At 48.7% G+C, this 20,285-nt stretch overlaps 1 protein-coding gene across 1 annotated transcript in view; it reads left to right on the plus strand.

Moving 5' to 3' along the window:
- KDM3A (lysine demethylase 3A) overlaps window positions 1-20,285 on the plus strand; it is a 335,469-nt gene that overhangs the window by 207,423 nt on the left and 107,761 nt on the right. The window contains exons 16-17 of the mRNA XM_086964259.1: window positions 1,624-1,831; window positions 2,384-2,553. Of these exons, the coding sequence (XP_086820385.1) occupies window positions 1,624-1,831; window positions 2,384-2,553 (378 nt within the window). The remainder of the gene's footprint in view (window positions 1-1,623; window positions 1,832-2,383; window positions 2,554-20,285) is intronic.

Genomic DNA, 20,285 nt, shown 5'->3' on the forward strand with positions numbered 1-20,285 from the left:
CCTGTCCACCCAATCCTTTTCCACGGTAGAACCACAGGCACAGACTTCTAAATTCCAGGAACAAAATCACGGACTCCCACACAGCATGAGTGGGTGAAGCAGTGCAAATATTATACAGGCACAAAATTACACGGGAGCAGTGCCCTCCATGACTCGTTTCGCTTCTCCCTGGGAGCTTGATGACCTGATGCGTCTCCATAGTCTGACGTATTTAAAGTGTAGAATGTGCACAATCAGCTTTGAAAAATAGGCTAACCATGGTAACCGATATAAACAACAGACTATTGCACTTGATACGGTCAGAAACTAGCAAGCAATCACTATCATTCCTAAATGACAATGCATGGTGTAATTAAGACAGCAAGGGGTGCAAAATGTCATAGCAGCAAAATACACAAAATAGAACCATAATAAATACATAGTGCCGAGAAATACAAATATTGAATCCATAGATCAGAGACCCAGGAATAAAGGTTCATAGTGTCTGCTGGCGATCGTATCTCGGCAAGTGCCGGAATAAAGCACATAATACAATTCTCTCATGAAAAATAGCAGTCAAAAGTTGAAACAACCCTAGTATAGAAGAGTGCCGCAAGGCAACATATATTCACGAATCAATCATGCAAATTACCTCATACAATGTATTGTCCATCACAATTTGATCAAAAATAGCAGCAAATAATTCTCTAATAAAGTGCAAGTTAAATATTGTCAGGGAACTCATGAGGGCTATATAAACCCGGATGCACAAGCCACAATGTATAAAAGCAATTGGTATCAAAATATGCATGATGTAAAAATGCCATGAGATAAAAAGTTAGTCTGTATGAAAACAAATTACAATGTGCAAAAAGGTGCAAAAAAAAGCTGTGCAAAAAGATCTAACACTAGCAGCAAGGGAAAAACCCTGAATCACTTCAGCCCAAGCAATCCTAAAGTGAAAGTGCAAAATCAGTCTCAGATTATCCTTAATATACATAGAGCCAACAAATATATATACATAACACTGTTTTCCACTGAAGGAAATGACCTTAAAATCACAACATAAAAAATGACCATCAAAATAAATCTCCTAAAAAGTTGTGCAAAATCTTAATCCATGTTAAGACCATTAGGGACTCTTGTATCGACAGCTAAGATAAAATGGGACTCGTCTCAGTAGCTTATCTCGATTTCCTCCCCGGCCGGGGTTGGGAACTGACACTAAAACTTTGTACTCCAAGTCCTTCAATTTGTTGTCATGAACAGACTTGAAGTGTCTAGCCACTGGATAATTATGATCAGAATTCACGATGGCCCTAACATGCTGAAAAATACGTTTATGCACCGGGTGCTTAGTACTACCAATGTATTCCAGCACTTCGGTTTATAAATGGCATATTCGGTGCAAAAGTAAGATGCTCCTGAATAGCTATCCCCTTTTCACTAAATGCTGTTTTGTAGTGAGTGCTATTCTTGGCAAAGGTGCATGCACACACACCTTCTTACTGTATATTTGATCCTCTTAAGTAAGGACTATGCACAGTTGTCTTACTCATGTAGATCCTATTTAGCAGGCAGTGTGGTTTCTATTTATTGATGAAGAGTAACCATTACACTTTTGTATTTTACCTCTTTTAATAGGAAGTTGTATCTACTGAGAAGGCCACCACCCCACCTCCGGTAATGATTGGCCAACCTTTGAAATCTGCTTCTCAAGAATCAGTAGCTTCTAGCTGTGCATCTCCCTTAAAACCAGCAGTTGGAAGTATACCGGTATCTCTCTTTAACTCTAGTCCTCTAAGCTGGCTGGCAGATTTAACAAATGGAAATACAAACAAGGAAAACAAAGGTATTTGATAAGGAAAAATGTAGGTGATATTTCAAAAAAAAAACCTTGGTCCATTCTTATCCTTTAAATGTCAGTGATGTGTTTACTTAGGTGTGTTTTTGTGAACATGGGTTTATGCTCCATTTTTTGTGTGTGAGAAAGGTAATCCGTATCTTGTTTGAAGGGCTGGACCTGGAAATTTAAAAATCTATATGTGTATGCTTTTTTTTAACTGAACTGATTTCGATTTTGGATTAAATTGCCCTCTATTTACATATCCAGTGGCGAGCGTACAAGCTTATCGTTGCGCATTAGTGGAGTTTAGAACAGAAGTGAGCGCTTTTAAAACTTACCTTAGACTCTAGCAACTCCTACCAGACTTAACTTGAAGTACAGAACCCCGCTTTGGCCAGTTGTGAGGAGCAGCATGGTGCTAGGCATGTGGGTACTTGAACAGTAAACTCTTCATTGGGCCTGTGGGAAGGGTACTTTAGGGCTGGCTGCATTTTAACTTAACTGCCATTTAGGTTGAGAGCATCTTAATTTTAAGCAAAAATCTTTTTTTCCAAACAGAAAAGGCACTATCCTCTACTTCTAAAACGGAAAGCAAAGCCTTCCCCTCTTTCTCCAGTTTGACTAAACCAGCATCAACACTAAATACATTTAATAGTTCCATTCTGAGTCCTGTCCCAGGCAATGGTTCTGGCTTCCTGCGAAATCTTCTGAACTCTAGTAGTGCTAAGGTAAGCAGTTTTTGTTTTGAATGTTCAGTTTTATGTAGTACTCATGAGTGTATTGGTTTCCGTGCACTGAATGTTGACATGTAGGTTGAGGAAGAATGAGCAATGGGTAATGTTGCAGAGTATTCCACTTGGGAAAACAGAAATGTTCCAGGCATATGAGCTGCAGATCTTGCACTGTGCATTAGATCTCCACCTGGTGTTGGGCTTGGATGATTGCATGTTGTTGTCGTCTTGGAAGAAGTCTTTGTAGTCACGAGATAGGTGACTCCTCCCTTGGACGATAGTATGCATGGGCATCAGCTTCATCCTTAGATTGTTTTTTTCCGCCACTGGGTTCGGATGAACTTTTTCCGCTCCGGTTCGAAATCTACTTTTCAAGTACTTTGACCCATAAAAACTTATTTAAACTATACCAAACTACTTTTGATATCGACAAACCTAGTCTCGACTCCATCAGCTCGATTCCGGTCGTCGACGCGGGCCGTTAAACCTATCCACGCCCTGAGGCCTACACCTCATGGAAAGGACGCCATTCAAAAGATTCCCCAACTGTGGAGCAAAGTTCCCACACAGTGACCATCACTAGGTGTGTAACCTGTGCTTATCGCCGGAACACGACTAATCCAGCTGCACAGCCTGTGCGTCCTTCCGATCCAAAAAAACCATTCGAGATCGGAGGGCCCATCGACACGACCTGCAGAGATCGGCCCCGGAACCAGTGGATATCTTTGTCGAAGAAGTTCAGCTTGTTCCCGAAGAAGATTCAGACTGTCTCCAAATTGTATCAAAGGCAGATGACTCCATACCATCTGGTCAGCGCGTGAGTACTACCGCCATGGCCTCATACCCACCACTCCAATCGAAGGCAAAGGTCAACACTCCGCCTCCGGGGCCCAGTCGAGACCGAAAACACACTTTGAAAGCCCCGCCATTGAGCCCGGCTCCGAAGAAAATACTCAAACCTTCCGGTAGCTCCTTACCGACCAAGCTGCACGTGCCGATCCCACCAGCTCCCTCGGCACCGAAACCGAAAGAAGTCTTGGCTCCGAAACCGTCGACTTCTAAAGAAAAAACTATGAAGCCAGTGTCTGACGCCTCGAAGCCGACAAGACCAGCTTCCACTCAAAAGCCAATATCTTCGGTACCGAAACATACAAGGCCTGATTCCGATGCTCTCAAGCCCTTCGAAACAGTCTTCGACTCCGAAAACACCTTCAGTTCTGAAATCTACGCCAAAGGACACCGTTACAACTCCTAAGGCTAAAGACAAGCAGCAACCACGCCCAGAACTGAAGAAATCAGCACTGGCAAAGGTTCCGCAAGGAGAATAACTTTTCCAGCCTGATCCTCTACAAAAGATCTACATTGACCCAAGCACAGGTCATGTATCTACTACACCACACAGGAAAAGGAAATCGGACACCGCACCTACAGCTGCAGTGCCTGTCAAGAAGGACTCTGAAGAATAGGAGAAGGGTGCATAGGAGATGTGGCAGTCTCCTTCATCTCCTGTTCCTCCTAACAATTCATCTCAGAATTCTCCTGAACACTCTCCTCCTCATTCTTCACCACATAAACCTCAAAATGATGATGAGTATAGTATAGAGGGATGGGTAGACTCAAATGAGCCTTTTCCCTACCCTGTTGATGATCCAGATTGGGAGTACCCAAACACACAAGATGTGCCAGATATTCCTGACCCACAGTCATATCCATCTGAACCTTCTCCCCCAGAGGACAATATTGGTTTTTGGCACTTACTGAATAGGGCTGCCATTTATCATGGGGTCACCATGCATTCAGATGAGGCAGAGGAAGATTTTTTATTAGATACGTTTGAACAATCACAAAGATCTGTTAAAATTCTTCCTATAATCAAAGGGGTCATCAAACATGCTCCAGAGGTATTTAAAGATCCTGTATGTGCTAGGATCCTAAACCCTAGAATTGAGAAAAAGTACGGGCCTGCTCCTGGTAATTCAGCCTACATTAAAGGACAGCTACCCTCAGATTCACTAGTTGTCTCAAATGCTAGAAAAAGATCAAACTCCGACGTCAGGTGAAGCACCACCCCCTGATAAAGAATCTAAGGTGATAGATGCTTCAGGCAAAAGAATAGCTGCACAAGCTACTAATACATGGTATGTAGCTAACACGCAAGCCCTCCTTGCAAGATCTGACATGGCTCATTATGATCAGTTAGAAAAATTAATGCAACATCTACCTGACCAATATAAGGCGTAGGCAAACGACCATAAAACAAGAAGGCAAGTTAATTTCGAATGCCTCAATCAAGTGTGCACTTGATGTAGCAGACACTGCATCTAGAGCTGTAAACACTAGTGTCCTACTTAGACGTCATGCATGGCCAAGTATTTCAGGAATCTGAAAGAGACACGTTAGTGATAGATTCCTTACCTTAGAATATCCCCAGGCGTCAGACTGGATCCGGAAACTTTTGCGTAGCAGTACCCTTGCGCGTCGGTAGGCGCCGTCTGCAGCTCCACGTCCGTCGTGGGCACCGTGATGACGTCGTCGGAGTACTTAGACGCCGCCTCCGTGTGCTGACGTCAGTTCTTCTTTTCTCCGCACCAGCCAGCGCAGATCTGGAAAAAGCAGTAACCCTAGTCAATTTTTGACTAACTTTTTGGGATCATTTTTGATCATTTCTCGAAGTCTTGCGACTCCGATCGGTGCCGTAGGGATGCCTGGTTTCAAGCACTGCGAGGATTGCGATCGCACTACGTCGGTCACGGATCCTCACTGTGAGAAGTTAGCCTGATATATAATGCTCACTATTCTAGTGCTCACTTTGTATCATTCCAAACAACCCTTATTGATGATTGGTTGTAAGTCAACCTTATAGACCAGCTATCCTAGTAGCATGGACAAGAGCAGTCTTTAGGCTAAACTCTAGAGGGCGTGTTAAGCCAGCTGTTATACCATCACATATACCCCTTGAACACCAAGTGAAAGGACACCACACAAGTTATGAAAATAAAGGATATTTATTTATAACAAGTCTACCCTGAACTCTTCATGAGTCAGGGAGCTAAGCACAATACAAAAACTCTTAAGAAAATACTTCAAGTCGCACAATTTACACAAATGCCCGAGGGGCACGAAAAACCATATACACTAAAAGTGGAATGCGAAATACTAGCAGGTAAGTAACAAGATCCAGAGGCTTCAGGATCGCTAGGACTACACTACCGAACCCTAAGGTTAGGAGCAGGAGGCCTAGGGAGGTCGGGTGTAGAGTGTGCACTCTCACGCGGGATGCGGGACGAAGTCCATGGAGGCTAGTATTTCTTAAGTTACTGTTTCCGGACGAATCAGACTAGGTAGACTAAAAACGAAAAAGGATCTGGACACTTAGATAGTGAACCTACGTTGGAGCACCAAAATACTCAGGTTACCTAGCCCAGGGGCTGCGACTGCATAGCGTTCAAAAGACGTCGGGAATCCCGTTGTAGTCTTTGGAGCCTGAAAGAAAAAGTTGCTGGCAGGCGACCAGTGAAGGGTTTTCGGAGTGATCCAAGCCTGGATCGGTGATGGAGATGACCTGAAAGCAGAGGGGACTCTGTTCTTAATCACTAACCAGTGATTGTGTGGGCACCAGGATGGCACCGGATGAAGTCACCTCGACCAGGTGAGTGGGCAACGCTGGACTCTGCTGTCCCTCGGACCAGGAGGCGTTGTCGGCAACCAGGCTGGAGATTCGAGCTGTCCCACGAAGGTGTCTGCTGTCGGCGATGCTGGGACCAGGATTGGAGCAACAAGCCTTGGCAAAGGCAAGCCCACGCGGTGGAGTCAAGAAGGCGTCTGGAGTGGACCAGGAGGGTCCGGGGTGCTCCTCTTTTGGAAGGGAGCAAGGGCCAGTCTGGAGCAACCAGACCAGCGTGGAATAGTCGTGGTACGTCGTCAGGAGGGCCACTAGCCAGCAGGCAAGTGACCGGACAACGCGGTGAGCAGCAAAGAGCAGAAGGGCCCCACGCAGATCTCGTGGATGCTGGGGGGCTGGACTTCGGTGCTGGAGCTGCTCAGGGTTAGGGCTTCTCAAACCCCAAAGCACTCACTCGAGGATCCCTCGGCGGTCGTGCTGGTTAAGCGTCGTGCAGTTTTGAAGATGGCCGGTCCCTCAGGTCTCGTCACACCCACGAATCTCAGCTGGGCTGATGATGCAGGTAGAGGTCAGAGATGCCAGGGAATCCGGGTCTCGTCGAGCTGGGCAGTCTTGATCCGGAGGATGGACTTACAGCAAACCGCGATGCTTAGATGGTGCCTGCGGGTGCAGGGTGGCTACTCCTTAGCCACAAGGGAGAGTCTTCAGAAAAAGTCAAGAGTTCCTTTCGTGGAAAGTAGTTCAAGATTCAGAATTATCTAATTTGGGAAGGTGGGCCTGCTCCTACCTTTATTCTCAGAAAAGGGGCTGGCACGCGACTAAGTCCTGCCCATGGGTGGGACCAGGAGGGGGGTGGTTACACCTCTCTCCCTTGTCCGGACTTTCCCCAGCTCATGGGCTGGTGTGCCCCTGGAACTGGTTCAAGCCGGCATATCCACAGTGAGCACCGGGGTGCCACTTGCAGTCACCTTCCTCTCAGCCCTGCCTACCTGGGATACACAAAACCCTGTCTGGGATGGTGCTAGCACCGCCCCTGACAGGAAACCCTTTGTCCAAGCTCTCCTCGCTGGAAGGACTCCCAGCAGCAGGAGGTCAGACTTGTGTCTGTGGTGGCAGCATCCATTTTGTGACGCTGAGGCTCGAGTTAACTTTAACCGGGGTTCACAGTTACATACATGTCGTGTCCCTCTAGAAGGGTGGAATGCTAACCCCGTCGCCGGAATTGGTGAGGGGTTAGTATTCCAATTCGTATGACACCTTACTCGACATGTTTTGATAAAGCGATACCAAAGATAGCAAATAACCGTGAGGATTATAATGCACTTAAGAGTATATGGTATGCGTTATCATGGAACAGCTATTAGGACTTGGTTCTGCAAGCTGCAGACGGGCTCAGCTCATGCCAGAGCACCATCTCCCATAATTCCAAGCACTCTGCCTTCAGGATTGTTAAGGCCTGCCATAGGAGTGACTGATAGGATTCTATGTGTCCATTTTAGGGTTAGATATAGGAATACTATATCTAAAGCAAAGGGTGATTACACCACCTTGCCCCAGCTGTCGTGCAGCCAGTTGTCAGATTTGGATGGCCAGCCAGGGGTGGCATAATACATGCTGCAGCCCCTGGTAGGCCCTGGGTACACCTATGCCCTGGATGTCAGAAGTTGGCCTGATATGCAGTGCTCACTATTCTAGTGATCACTATGTATCAGTCCAAACAACCCTTATGGTGATTGGTTGTAAGTCCACCTTATAGACCAGCTATCCTAGTAGCGTGGATACGAGCAGTCTAAGGCTAAAGACTCGAGAGGGCGTGTTAAGCCAGCTGTTATACCACACATATACCCCTGAACACCAAGTGAAAGGACACCACACAAGTGTTATGAAAATAAACAGTGTATTTATTAAAATCACAACAGCCCTGTACTCTTTATGAGGACAGGGTACTAAGCACACAACAAAACTCTTATAAAAATACTTCAAGTTGCACAATTTACACAAATACCCGAGGGGCACGACAAACCATATACTATGAAAGTGGAATGCGAAATTACTAGCAGGTAAGTACTATACTAATAGGCTTTGGAATCGCTAGGACTACGTTACTGAACCTTCAGATTACTAGTAGGAGGCCTAGGGGACTCGGGTGCGGAGTGTGCACTCTCACGCGGGATGCGGGACAAAGTCTATGGTAGCTAGATCTCACAAAGTTAGTGTTCTCGGGCGAACCCGACTAGATAGATCGAAAACGACAGTGGATCCTGACCCTTGGATAGTGAGGCTATGCTGGGGCACCGAAATGCCGAGTTTACCTAGCCCAGGGGCTGCAGCTGCATATGTCTCAAAAGACGTCGGGAATCCTCGTCGACGAACCAGGAGCCTGAAGAACGAAGTGGCTGGCAGGCTACCAGTGAAGATAGTTCGAGTTGATCCAAGCCTGGATCGAAGATGGATGACACCTGAAAGCAGAGGAGACCAAGTTCGTGACTACTAGCCAGTAGTCAGGTGGCACCAGGAGGGCACCGGATGGTAGTCACCTCGACTAGGTGAGTGGGCGACGCTGTGCTCTGCAGATCTCACGGACCAGGAGGCGTTGTCGGCGACCAGGATGGAGGAGCGAGCTGTCCCACGATGGATGATGCTGTCGACGTCGCTGGACCCAGGATTGGGGCAACAAGTCTTGGCAAATTCAAGCCCACGCAGTGGACTCAAAATGGCGTCTGGTGTGGACCAGGAGGGTCCGGGGCGCTCCTCTTTTGGAAGGGAGCAAGGGCCAGTCTGGAGCAACCAGACCAGGAGCAGTGATGTCGTCGGGCGTCGTTCAGAAGGCCACAAGCCAGCGGGCTAGTAGCCAAACAACGCGGTGAGCAGCAAAAAGCAGAAGGGCCCCACGCAGATCGTGGAGATGCTGGGAGGCTCGACTTCGGTGCTGGAGCTGCTCAGGGTCGGGGCTTCTCGGACCCCAAAGCACTCACCAGAGGATCCCTCGGCGGTCGTGCTGGATAGAAGTTGTGCAGTTCTGATGATAGCCGGTCCCTCGAGGTATCGTCGCACCTACGGTTCTCAGCTTAGCTGTAGAGGTAGGTAGAGGTCAGAGGTGCCAGGGAAGCCGGGTCTCGTTGTGCTGGTCGGTCGGATTCCTGAGGAAGGGCGTGCAGCAAACCGCAGAGTTCTTAGATGGTGCCTGCGGATGCAGGGTGACTACTCCTTAGTCACAAGGGAGAAATCTTGAGAAGAAGTCTTGAGTTCCTTTCGCAGAAAGTAGTTTCAGGATTCAAAGATGATCTAATTTGGAAGGGTCCCCGCTCCTGCCTTTATCCTAAAGAAAGGGGTGGGTACGCGACTAGGTCCTGCCCTAGGGGTGGGACCAGGAAGGGGGGTGATTACACCCCTCTCCCATGCCGGACTTTCCCCAGGCCAGGGGCTGGTGTGCCCCTGGAAATGGTTCTAGCCGGCAGATGCGTAGTGAGCACCGGGGTGCCACTTGCAGTCACCTTCCTGTAAAGCCCTGCCTACCCAGGATACACAAAACCCTGTCTGGGATGGTGCTAGCACCGCCCCTGACAGGAAACCCTTTGTCCAAGCTCTCCTCGCTGGAAGGACTCCCAGCAGCAGGAGGTCAGACTCGTGTCTGTGGTGGCAGCATCCATTTTGTGGAGCTGAGGCTTCAGTTAACTTTAACCGGGGTTCACAGTTACATACATGTCGTGTCCCTCTAGAAGGGTGGAATGCTAACCCCGTCGCCAGAATTGGCGAGGAGTTAGTATTCCAATTCGTATGACACCTGACTCGACATGTTTTGATAAAGCAATACCAAAGATAGCATTTAACCGCGAGGATTATAATGCACTTAAGAGTATATGGTACGCGTTATCATGGAACAGCTATTAGGACTTGGTTCCGCAAGCTGCAAACGGGCTCAGCTCATGCCAGAGCACCATCTCACACGATTCCAAGCACTCTGCCTTCAGGATTGTCAAGGCCTGCCATAGGAGTGACTGATAGGAATCTGTGTGTCCATTTTAGGGTTAGATATAGGTATACTATATCTAAAGCAAAGGGTGATTACACCACCTTGCCCCAGCTGTCGTGCAGCCAGTTGTGTCCGATTTAGATGGCCATCCAGGGGTGGCATAATACATGCTTCAGCCCCTGGTAGGCCCTGGGTACCTATGCCCTGAGTTACAGGGTCTGATAAGGTGGCCCAGTACCAATTGGAAATGTACCTAAGGTACATGGAATCCATTTTAGAGAGAGAGCAGTAGGCCTGGGGTCCTGATTGGCAGGGCCCCAGGTCAACTAAGTCGGAAAACCAGCAAAACACCAGGCAAAAAGTTGGGGGTAACCATAGTCTGGTATCCACCTTCCCACACTGGATACCTAAGGTATACTGTACAGGGACTGATAAGGTGGCCCAGTACCAATTGGTAAATACACCGAAGGTACATGTGTCAATTTAGAGAGAGAACAGCTAGGCTGTGGGTCTGATTAGCAGGCCCACAGCCAGGGAAAGTCGTAAACCAGTGAAGCAAAAAGCAAAAATCTGGGGTGATCATAGGATTGCAGACCCTACTCTCCTACACTCACCACCTGTGCCTAACTTGTCTCGGCGTCGACCACGATGACGAGGCCTGCTCCGACTGCCGGGCCCCCTCTTCGAAAGCCAGGCGGGAGCGGTCCCGCAGGCGACTCGAACTCCGGCAGTCGGCCCGATGAGGTTCTCCATCAATGTGCCGAAGTCACACCTGTGCCCCTCTCAGAAGCTCCTTTTCATCAGAGCGGTTCTCGACTCTGCGCAGTTTCGGGTTTACCCACCCGAGCAGCGGGTTCAGGATATACAGGCTCTGATTCCAATCTTCCAGCCTTTATCCCGGGTGTCGGTCAGGTTGACGCTGCAGCCTCTGGGGCTGATGGCTTCCTGCATCCTTCTGGTGCATCACGCCCGGTGGCGGATGCGGGCTCTGCAGTGGGACCAGAAGTTTCAGTGGGCCCAGCATCAGGGCAACCTGTCCGACCATGTCCTGATCTCGGAGCGCACTGCCAGACAGCTGCAGTGGTGGCTCACGGACCGCGATTTGGTCAGAGGCAGATCCCTCTCCCTTCCCCAACCGGAGCACGTAGTTGTGATGGACGCGTCCCTCCAGTGCTGGGGAGGCCACATGGGAGAGGCGGAGATCAGAGGCCTCTGGTCTCCGGCGGAGTCCCGGCTCCATATCAACCTTTTGGAGCTGCGGGCGATTCGTCTGGCACTGAAGGCATTCCTCCCCTCTGTCCGGGGGAGTGTAGTGCAGGTGTTCACGGACAACACTACCGCCATGTGGTACTGCAACAAACAGGGCGGGGTGGGGTCGTGGACCCTCTGCCAGGAGGCTCTGCGCCACTGGCAATGGCGGGAACATCAGGGCGTGACTCTGGTGGTTCAACACCTGGCAGGTTCTCTGCACGCCAGGGCGGACGAGCTCAGCCGCCGGTGCATGATGGATCACGAATGGCGTCTGAACTCGGACGTGGCGCAAGGTCTCTTTCTGCAGTGGGGAGAGCCTTGGTTAGATCTATTCGCCTCCGAAGAGAACGCGCAATGTCATCAGTTCTCCGCGATGGAATTTCCAAGGCGGCACTCGCTCAGAGACTCTTTTCGACGCGAGTGGAGTTGCGGTCTGTTGTACGCCTTTCCGCCTATACCACTTCTGCCCAGAGTGCTGAAGAAGATCAGGCGCGATCGGGCACAAGTCATCCTTGTCGCTCCGGACTGGGCACGAAGGTACTGGTATCCCGAGCTACTCAGAATGTCTATTCCCCTGGTTCGTCTGCCTCTTCAGGAGGACCTTCTGTCGCAGCAGCAGGGGAAAGTCCTCCACCCAAACCTGTTCAGTCTCCACCTCCATGCTTGGAGATTGAGCGGCGACAGTTGAGGCCATTTGACTTGCCTCCTGAAGTCTGTAACCTCATCTTGGCAGCCAGGCGTCCCTCCACAAAGTCGGTATACGCCTGTAGGTGGAACAGATTTGTGGCCCCTCAATGCCCCTCTTTCTGAGGTTCTTCTCTTTCTTCTCTCTTGCCCAGCAGGGCTCTGCTCTGGGCACTATCAAGGTCTACCTTTCTGCTCTTTCAGCCTTTTTGAGGCTGCCTGATAAACCTTCTTTGTTCAAGTCTCCTATCGTTAATCGATTCCTGAAAGGCATCACGCATAAGTACCCTCCTGTGCCTTTTGTGATGCCTCAGTGGGACTTGAACTTGGTTCTTACATTTCTGATGTGCGCTCCCTTCAAGCCACTCCACAACTGTCCTCTTCGCCTTCTTACTTTGAAGACTGACTTCCTGGTAGCTATCACCTCTGCCAGGAGAGTGAGTGAGCTCCAGGCTCTATCCTGTAAACCTCCTTTCCTTTCGGTCCATCCGGACAAGGTTGTGTTGCGGACAAGGCCCTCTTTTCTGCCCAAGGTAGTCACAGCCTTCCACATCGGGCAGTCCATCACCTTGCCCACCTTCTTTCCGCCTCCGCATCCCTCGAGAGAGGAAGAGAGGCTCCACCGTCTGGACCCAAAACGTGCGCTCTCATTTTATGTGGATCGCACACGCCAGTTCCGGGTGGATGACCAACTCTTTGTTGGTTACGTGGGCGCTAAGAAGGGGAAAGCGGTGCACAAGCGGACCATCTTGCGGTGGATCATCTTGTGTATCCAGGCGTGTTACTCCTTGGCTAAGAAGGAACCCCCTGTGGGGCTGAGGGGTCATTCCACTCGAGCCACAGCGACTACAACTGCTTTGGGCCGAGGTGTGCCCTTGCAGGACATTTGCCAGGCGGCTACATGGGCCTCGCTGCACACGTTTTCACAACATTATTGCCAGGACAGTCCAGTCCGGAGGGATGGCTTCTTTGGCCGTTCCGTCCTCCAGGACTTTCTGGTGTGATTATCGGTTCGCAGACCCACCACCGGGGTTGGTATTGCTGGGGTATCTATTATAAGGTAAGGAATCCATCCCTAACGTGTCTCTTTCAGATGCACAAGTTACTACTTGTGTAACGATATATCTGTAAGAGACATTAGTTAGTGATAGATTCCTTACCGACCCACCCACCCTCCCCGTTCTGCGAACCGATATCTAGGGTTAAGGTCATCCCCTTTCAGGGCCCTAGTTTCATGGCACCAGTGTTGGTTTTTGGCATAGCTCTGCGTTTTTGGCGCGGAAAAGCTGTGTCTAAGAACTGACGTCAGCACGCGGAGGCGGCGTCTAAGTACTCCGACGTCATCACGGCGCCGACGACGGAGGCGGAGCCGCAGACAACGTCTACCGACGTGCAAGGGTACTGCTACGCAAAAGTTTCCGGATCAAGTCTGACGCCTGGGGATATTCAAAGGTAAGTAATCTATCCCTAACTAATGTCTCTTACAGATATATCGTTACACAAGTAGTAACTTGTGCTTTAAGCAGGAAGTGCAAACTACCATCTTGAATCAGCCATTCAACCAACATCAATTGTTTGGACCAGAGGTAGACAGAGCACTTAAGAAAATGAAAAAAGATACAGATACAGCCAAATCTATGGGAGCTTTGCAATCCATACAGGCTAGAGGCTCCTTTCGTCGCTTCTTCTATAGAGGAGGCTCCAAACAAACTGGAGCAGACAATACAGCTTCCTTCAAATCCAATACACAGGCATCCTCCAGTAAAGGATATTTTAGAGGAGGCTATAGAGGCAACAACAACAAAGGAAAAGGTAGAGGTAACTACAATAATCAAACCTCTTCCACCACAAAACAGTGACTTCCCTCTGCTCCCCCAACAGCACTCCACTCCTGTGGGGGGCAGACTAACACAGTTCCTACCTGTCTGGAATTCCATCACAACAGACAGGTGGGTAAGACAAATTATCCAGTATGGCTACTGCCTCGAACTTGCAGCTACATGACCCTGTGGTGCGGGAGCCCCCGTCCTGCGGCCTGGCGAGGGTCCGGGTGCGGTGACTTGGTCCATCGGGCCAAGGAAGGCTCCCCCAACCTGGCTGGGATCAGAAGGAGGGACCGGGACAGGTGGGGCGTGGCTGGCTAAGTCCTTTCCACTGCGTAGTAAGAGTTTGGCTCTCCACACATACCACCCAGGCAGCGTCCAGTGTCTGCAGAACATCTTACGCTGCTCAAACAAGAAGTCCTATCACTTCTTCAAAAGAACACAATAGAAATAGTTCCTTTACAACATCAAGGAACAGGGGTAACAACTGCACTAAGAGATCACAAAGTGCCTAGCAGTAGTAGCAGCACATCTCAGAAGAACACAAATACATGTCTTCCCTTATCTAGGCGATTGGCTCATAAAAACCAAATCATTCAATCAGTGTGTTCAACACACACATCAAACAATTCAAACATTGCACAACTTAGGGTTCACAATAAACTACATCAAGTCTCACTCACAGCCCTCTCATGTACATCAATATTTAGGGGCTACAATAAACACGTCTACAGCTCTAGCGTATCCCAGTCCAGCAAGGATACAGAGCATTCAAGCCTTAGTCGCAAAGTTCCAACATCAACACTCTCTCCCTGCCAGAGTGTTCATGAGACTAATAGGCATGATGGCATCTTGCATCTTCATTGTACCATATGCAAGACTGCAAATGCTTCCATTACAGGAATGTCTAGCACAACAGTGGAATCAGGCTCAAGGACAAATAACAAACCAGGTGTTGGTAGACAGCCGCACACATCACTCTCTGCAGTGGTGGAACACCAAAAACTTGACAAAAGGGCGGCCGTTCCTCGAACCTGTTCCACAAATAGTACTTAAAGCAGATGCATCTCTCACAGGATGGGGAGCCCATCTCCTACATCATACAACTCAAGGGCAATGGACCAACCAACAAAATTAGTTCCATATCAATCACCTAGAGTTACTAGCAATATTCTTGGCACTCAAAAGTGCAAGTACAGAACAAAGCTGTCTTAATCCGGACGGACAACATGACAGCTATGTACTATATACAAAAACAGGGAGGGGGTGCGGGGGGGGGGAAGACACACTCTCTACAGCTGTCCCAGCTTGCACAGAACATTTGGAGATGGGTGTGAGAAGTTGGCCTGATATATGATGCTCACTAGTTCTAGTGATCACCTTGTATCAGTCCAAACAACCCTTATGGTGATTGGTTGCAAGTCAACCTTATAGACCAGCTATCCTAATGGTAGCATGGACAAAGCAGTCTTTAGGCTAAACTCTTTTGGCATGTGAAGCCAGCTGTTTTACCACATATAACCCCTTGAATACCACATGAATGGACACCACCCAGGTTGTTATGAAAATAAACAAGTATTTATTAACTAACGTACACCCCTGAACTCTTTGAGGTTAGAGGGCTAAGCACATGACAAACTCTTAGGAAAAATACGTTTAAGTTGCACAATTTACAATGGTGCCCTAGGGGCACGACAAACCATATACTAAGTAAGTGGAATGTGAAAGTCAATCAAAGGAATGGAGCTGTCCAGAGGCTGTAGGATCGCTGGGACCACGCTAAACTAACTTGAGGTAGGTAATCGGAGGCCCACGGAGCGCGTGTGCAGAGTGGGAACTCACACGCGAGATGCGTACAAACGTCTATGGACAGTACAGTTTAAAGAAAAGGTGAGTACGGACGTCCCTCACTAGATAGGACTAAAAAGACTGTGGAACTGGACACTAGGAGAGTCAAGCTACCCTTGAGCACCGAAATGCTTGTGTTACCTCACCCACAGGCTGCGGGTGCATAGGTGCCAAGTCGTGTCGGGTTCCGGCGTTGAAGTCTATGGAGCCTGGAGGAAAAGATGCTGCAGGCGGTCAGGAGGAAGATGTCCGGTGTGATCCACGGGTGGATCAGTGAAGAGAAGAACCTGAAAGCAGAGGGGACAATGTTCAAAGTCACTAGCCAGTGACTGGAGTGGAACCAGGAGTGGAACCAGATGTCGTCGCGATCAGGTGAAGGTGGACGCTTGTCCCTGCAGCCACGTGGACCAGGTGGTGTCTTCGACGACCAGGATGGAGGCACGAGCTGTCCCACGCAGGCTCTCGCTGTCGGCGTTGTCGGCTTTGGATTCAGAGTCAACAGGCCTTGGCAAAGGCAACCCACGCGGTGAGTGGACCAGGAGGATCCGGGGTGCTCCTCTTTTGGAAGGGAGCCAGGGCCAGTCTGGAGCAACCAGACCAGCAGTGAAGTTGTCGGAGTTCGTCGTCTAGGAGGTCGCCAGCCAGCCGGCAAGTGACCATACAACGCGTTGAGCAGCAAACAGGCAGAAGGGCCCACGCAGATCTCGTGGATGCTGGAGGGCTGATCTTCGGTGCAGGAGCTGCTCGGGGTCGGGGCTTCTCAGTCCCCAAAGCACTTGGACGAGGATGCCTCGGAAGTCGTGCTTGAGCGAAGTGCTGCTTCTTTCAAGATGGCCGGTCCCACGTGTCTCGTCGCACCCACGGATCTCAGCTGTGCTGCAGATGTAGGTAGAGGTCGGAGAGGTCTGGGAGTCCGGGTCTCGTCGGGCTCTGAAGTCTGGATCCTTGCAGGAAGACGACCAAGGGAAGCCGCTGTACGCTGATGGTGCCTGCTTGTGCAGTGTGGACACTCCTTGCCCACAAGGAAGATATCTTCAGTCTTCTGTGGAGCAGAACGTCGAAGTCCAGAGTTTCTTCTTGTAAAGTTGATCAGGATAATCTCATTTGGAATGGGACCAGCTCCTACCTTTATCCGGCTAAAGGGGGCTGTACTACGACTAGGTCCCTCCTCTGGGTGGGACCAGGAAGGGGGGTGGTTACACCCCCTATCCTTTGTCCGGTCTTGCGCCAGAGCTGGGACTGGAGTGTCCCAGGAACTGGTTTAGACCGGAGTATGCACAGGGACACCTTGTGTGCCCCAGGCATGTCTCATTCCTTTCAGCCCTGTCCTACCCAATACACAAAATCCTGTCTGGGGTGGTGCTAGCACCTCCCAAGGCAGGAAACTTTTTGTCCAAGCCTCCCTAGACGGAAGGATTCCCAGCAGCAGGAGGTCAGACTTGTGTCTGGTGGCAGCATCCATTTTGTGATGCTGAGGCTCGAGTTTAACTTTAACCGCGGTTCACAGTTAGGTACAGGTCGTGTCCCTCTAGAAGGGTGGAATGCTACCCCCGTCGCCAGAATTGGCGAGGGGGTATTATTCCAATTCGTATGACACCTTTCTCGACATGTTTTGATAATGCTATGCCAAAGTTAGCAATAACCGCAAGGATTATAATGCACTTAAGAGTATATGGTATAGCGTTATCATGGAAACAGCTAAAGGACTTGGTTCCGAAAGCTGCAGACAGGCTCAGCTCATGCTAGAGCACCATCTCACATAATTCCAAGCACTCGGCCTTCAGGATTAACAAGGCCTGCCATAGGAGTGACTGATAGGAGGATATGTGTCCATTTTAGGTTTAGATATAGGTATACTATATCTAAAGCAAAGGGTGATTACACCACCTTGCCCCAGCTGATGATCAGCCAGTTGTGTCAGATTTGGATGGCCAGCCAGGGGTGGCATAACACATGCTGCAGCCCATGGTAGACCTGGGGTTCACTTAGGCCCTGGGTACCTATGGTACACTGTACAAGGACTTACAAGAGTGACCCAACACCAATTGGTACATGCACCTAAGGTACATAGTTGTCAATTTAGAGAGAGAACAGCTAGGCTGTGGGTCTGATTAGCAGGCCCACAGCCAGGGAAAATCGTAAACCAGTGAAGCAAAAAGCAAAAATCTGGGGTGACCATGGGATTGCAGACCCGATTGACCTACAGATGGTGTTTGTGCTCTATAATCATCCCAATCCGCGAGGACGTTATCTACCTCCTGATCAGTGTCCTGGTTCACATCCGCATCATCTGTATCCTACTGTGGACGGACCGGTGAACGCTGTGTATACGTATGTATGAATGCTGGTGGCACAGGTTGAAGAGTTGGAGAAATAGGCGCAGATGGAGGGAATCTGCTATTATAATCGTCCAACATATGGTGCAAGTTGGACACCAATGAGGACAGTATCTGAATCATTTGTTCCTCAGGAGGAGCAGCAAAGCGAGCATCATGAACAAGAAAGAGCAGACCTTCCTCCTCATAATCTTCATCATCTTCTTGGCACTTTATATTGAGTTCAGATGGACTGGATGCCTGAGGAAAGACATCATTCACATAGGAACAGTCATCAGAATCCTCTCCTGCCGATTCAAATAATTGCGTCACAAGAGTAGAAGCATTAGTTATAGGACTCAGTGGAACTGGGCGTTTGACCACTGAAGCTGTGACCACTGTGAAAGTAGTTGCAGTAGCAAGTGAATGGTGTGTCGTCGACGGGACAGTCGACGAGGTGGTAGATGGCAATCGAACCGGCGACGGAGATAACTGTAGGAGGGTGGATGCCTGACTATGGTTACCCCCAATTTTTCGCCTGGTGTTTTGCTGGTTTTCCGACTTAGTTGACCTGGGACCCTGCTATTCAGGGCCCCAGGCCTACTGCTCTCTCTGTAAAAAGGATTCCATGTACTGTAGGTAGTATTCCAAGTCGTATGACACCTTACTCGACATGTTTTGATAATGTTATACCAGAGTTAGCATTTAACCGCGAGGATTATAATGCACTTAAGAGTATATGGCATAGCGTTATCATGGAACAGCTATTAGGACTTGGTTCCGCAAGCTGCAAACGGGCTCAGCTCATGCCAGAGCACCATCTCACATAATTCCAAGCACTCTGCCTTCAGGATTGATAAGACCTGCCATAGGAGTGACTGATAGGAATATATGTGTCCATTTTAGGTGTAGATATAGGTAGGGCTCCCGGTTTTATGGTATTTATTTTTTTGCCATTTCCGTCTGAATTTATCCATATTTATTTTTTGCCCATTTTTTCTGTATTTATCCACATTTATTTTTGCCACAAGCAAAAGACGACGCTACAGCTAGTATTTTTCCACATTTATTTAAATTGACAATTGTATTCATTTTCTAGTACAATATAGTCTATATTGTACTAGAAACCAAATAACAAGCATTGGCATAGCCAATAGGTCTCGCCTTTGGGACCTTATAAGTATTTGGTTATGCAGCACAATATCTTTGGTGCAACAACTGTGTCCAAAGTTTTTAATTTCACACCATCCAAAGTGGGGTTTGATCACAAGGCCTTCAATCTGTAGTGGCACAAGAAAGTACTACTACTGACGGCCCCGGAATAAAAATATTGGCCTGCGCTACACCCCTCTGCCTCAGCTTAAAAGTTCCAGTTATGTGCCTCAGGCGCCAGTGATGGTCTCCTCTTTTGACCTTGTGGCCTGCACAGAAAGCCCAGCCAGCCAGCAGTTGCATACATTAATTCAACAGTCACAGTCATTATATTTCCACTTTTAATGTAATACAGTTAATCATTCAGACACTGTAAGTTCAACATATTTGTCTTGAATATTATATAAATTAGATGTATTCTTCGAAATGTGTAACATCCTATGACATACATGGTTAGTGTATGCATAGCTGCCAAGGTTTCAGATTTCTATGTGTGACATTTTCATAATTTCCGTGTAATTATGAGTGACATCTCAACGATTGAGTGACACTTTCTCGCAAGAAGACAGCAACATAATATACATATCAGAAATTACTCCCGTTTGAGCAACGAGAAACTCTGAGATTTTACAACTGCTGCACAGCACCAGAAATGGAAGGACACTGTGAAACCCAACTGTACCAACTAGGATGTGAGAGGCCATACTGACTGCTAATGAGCCTCACTGCCCTCAAAACCAGAATCACATGCCTCATCCTCCCTCTGCATGAACTGATCAAACTGTGCTGAGAAGCCCACAACGAACCAGCACAAAAAGTGTATCCCCCGCTCCCCCTGCCCGTACCATGTGACCCTTAACACCATCTTCTGACACAAATGGCAGCTCATAAATAGCTTAAGGCCTTAATAAGAAGAAGTGACTGCCAGTCCTGATCCGGCTCAAATGCTGTGTCAAATTCTCTCAGTCTGCACATTCACGCTCCTACCAGTAATAAGCACCTGTGTCTGACCAGGGCTGGACTAGGCTCTGTGGATTATTGCCTTTATTAACTGCAGCAGT

The sequence above is a fragment of the Lissotriton vulgaris genome, chromosome 3_2, assembly GCF_964263255.1.
Source record: "Lissotriton vulgaris chromosome 3_2, aLisVul1.2, whole genome shotgun sequence".
NCBI classification, from domain to species: domain Eukaryota; kingdom Metazoa; phylum Chordata; class Amphibia; order Caudata; family Salamandridae; genus Lissotriton; species Lissotriton vulgaris.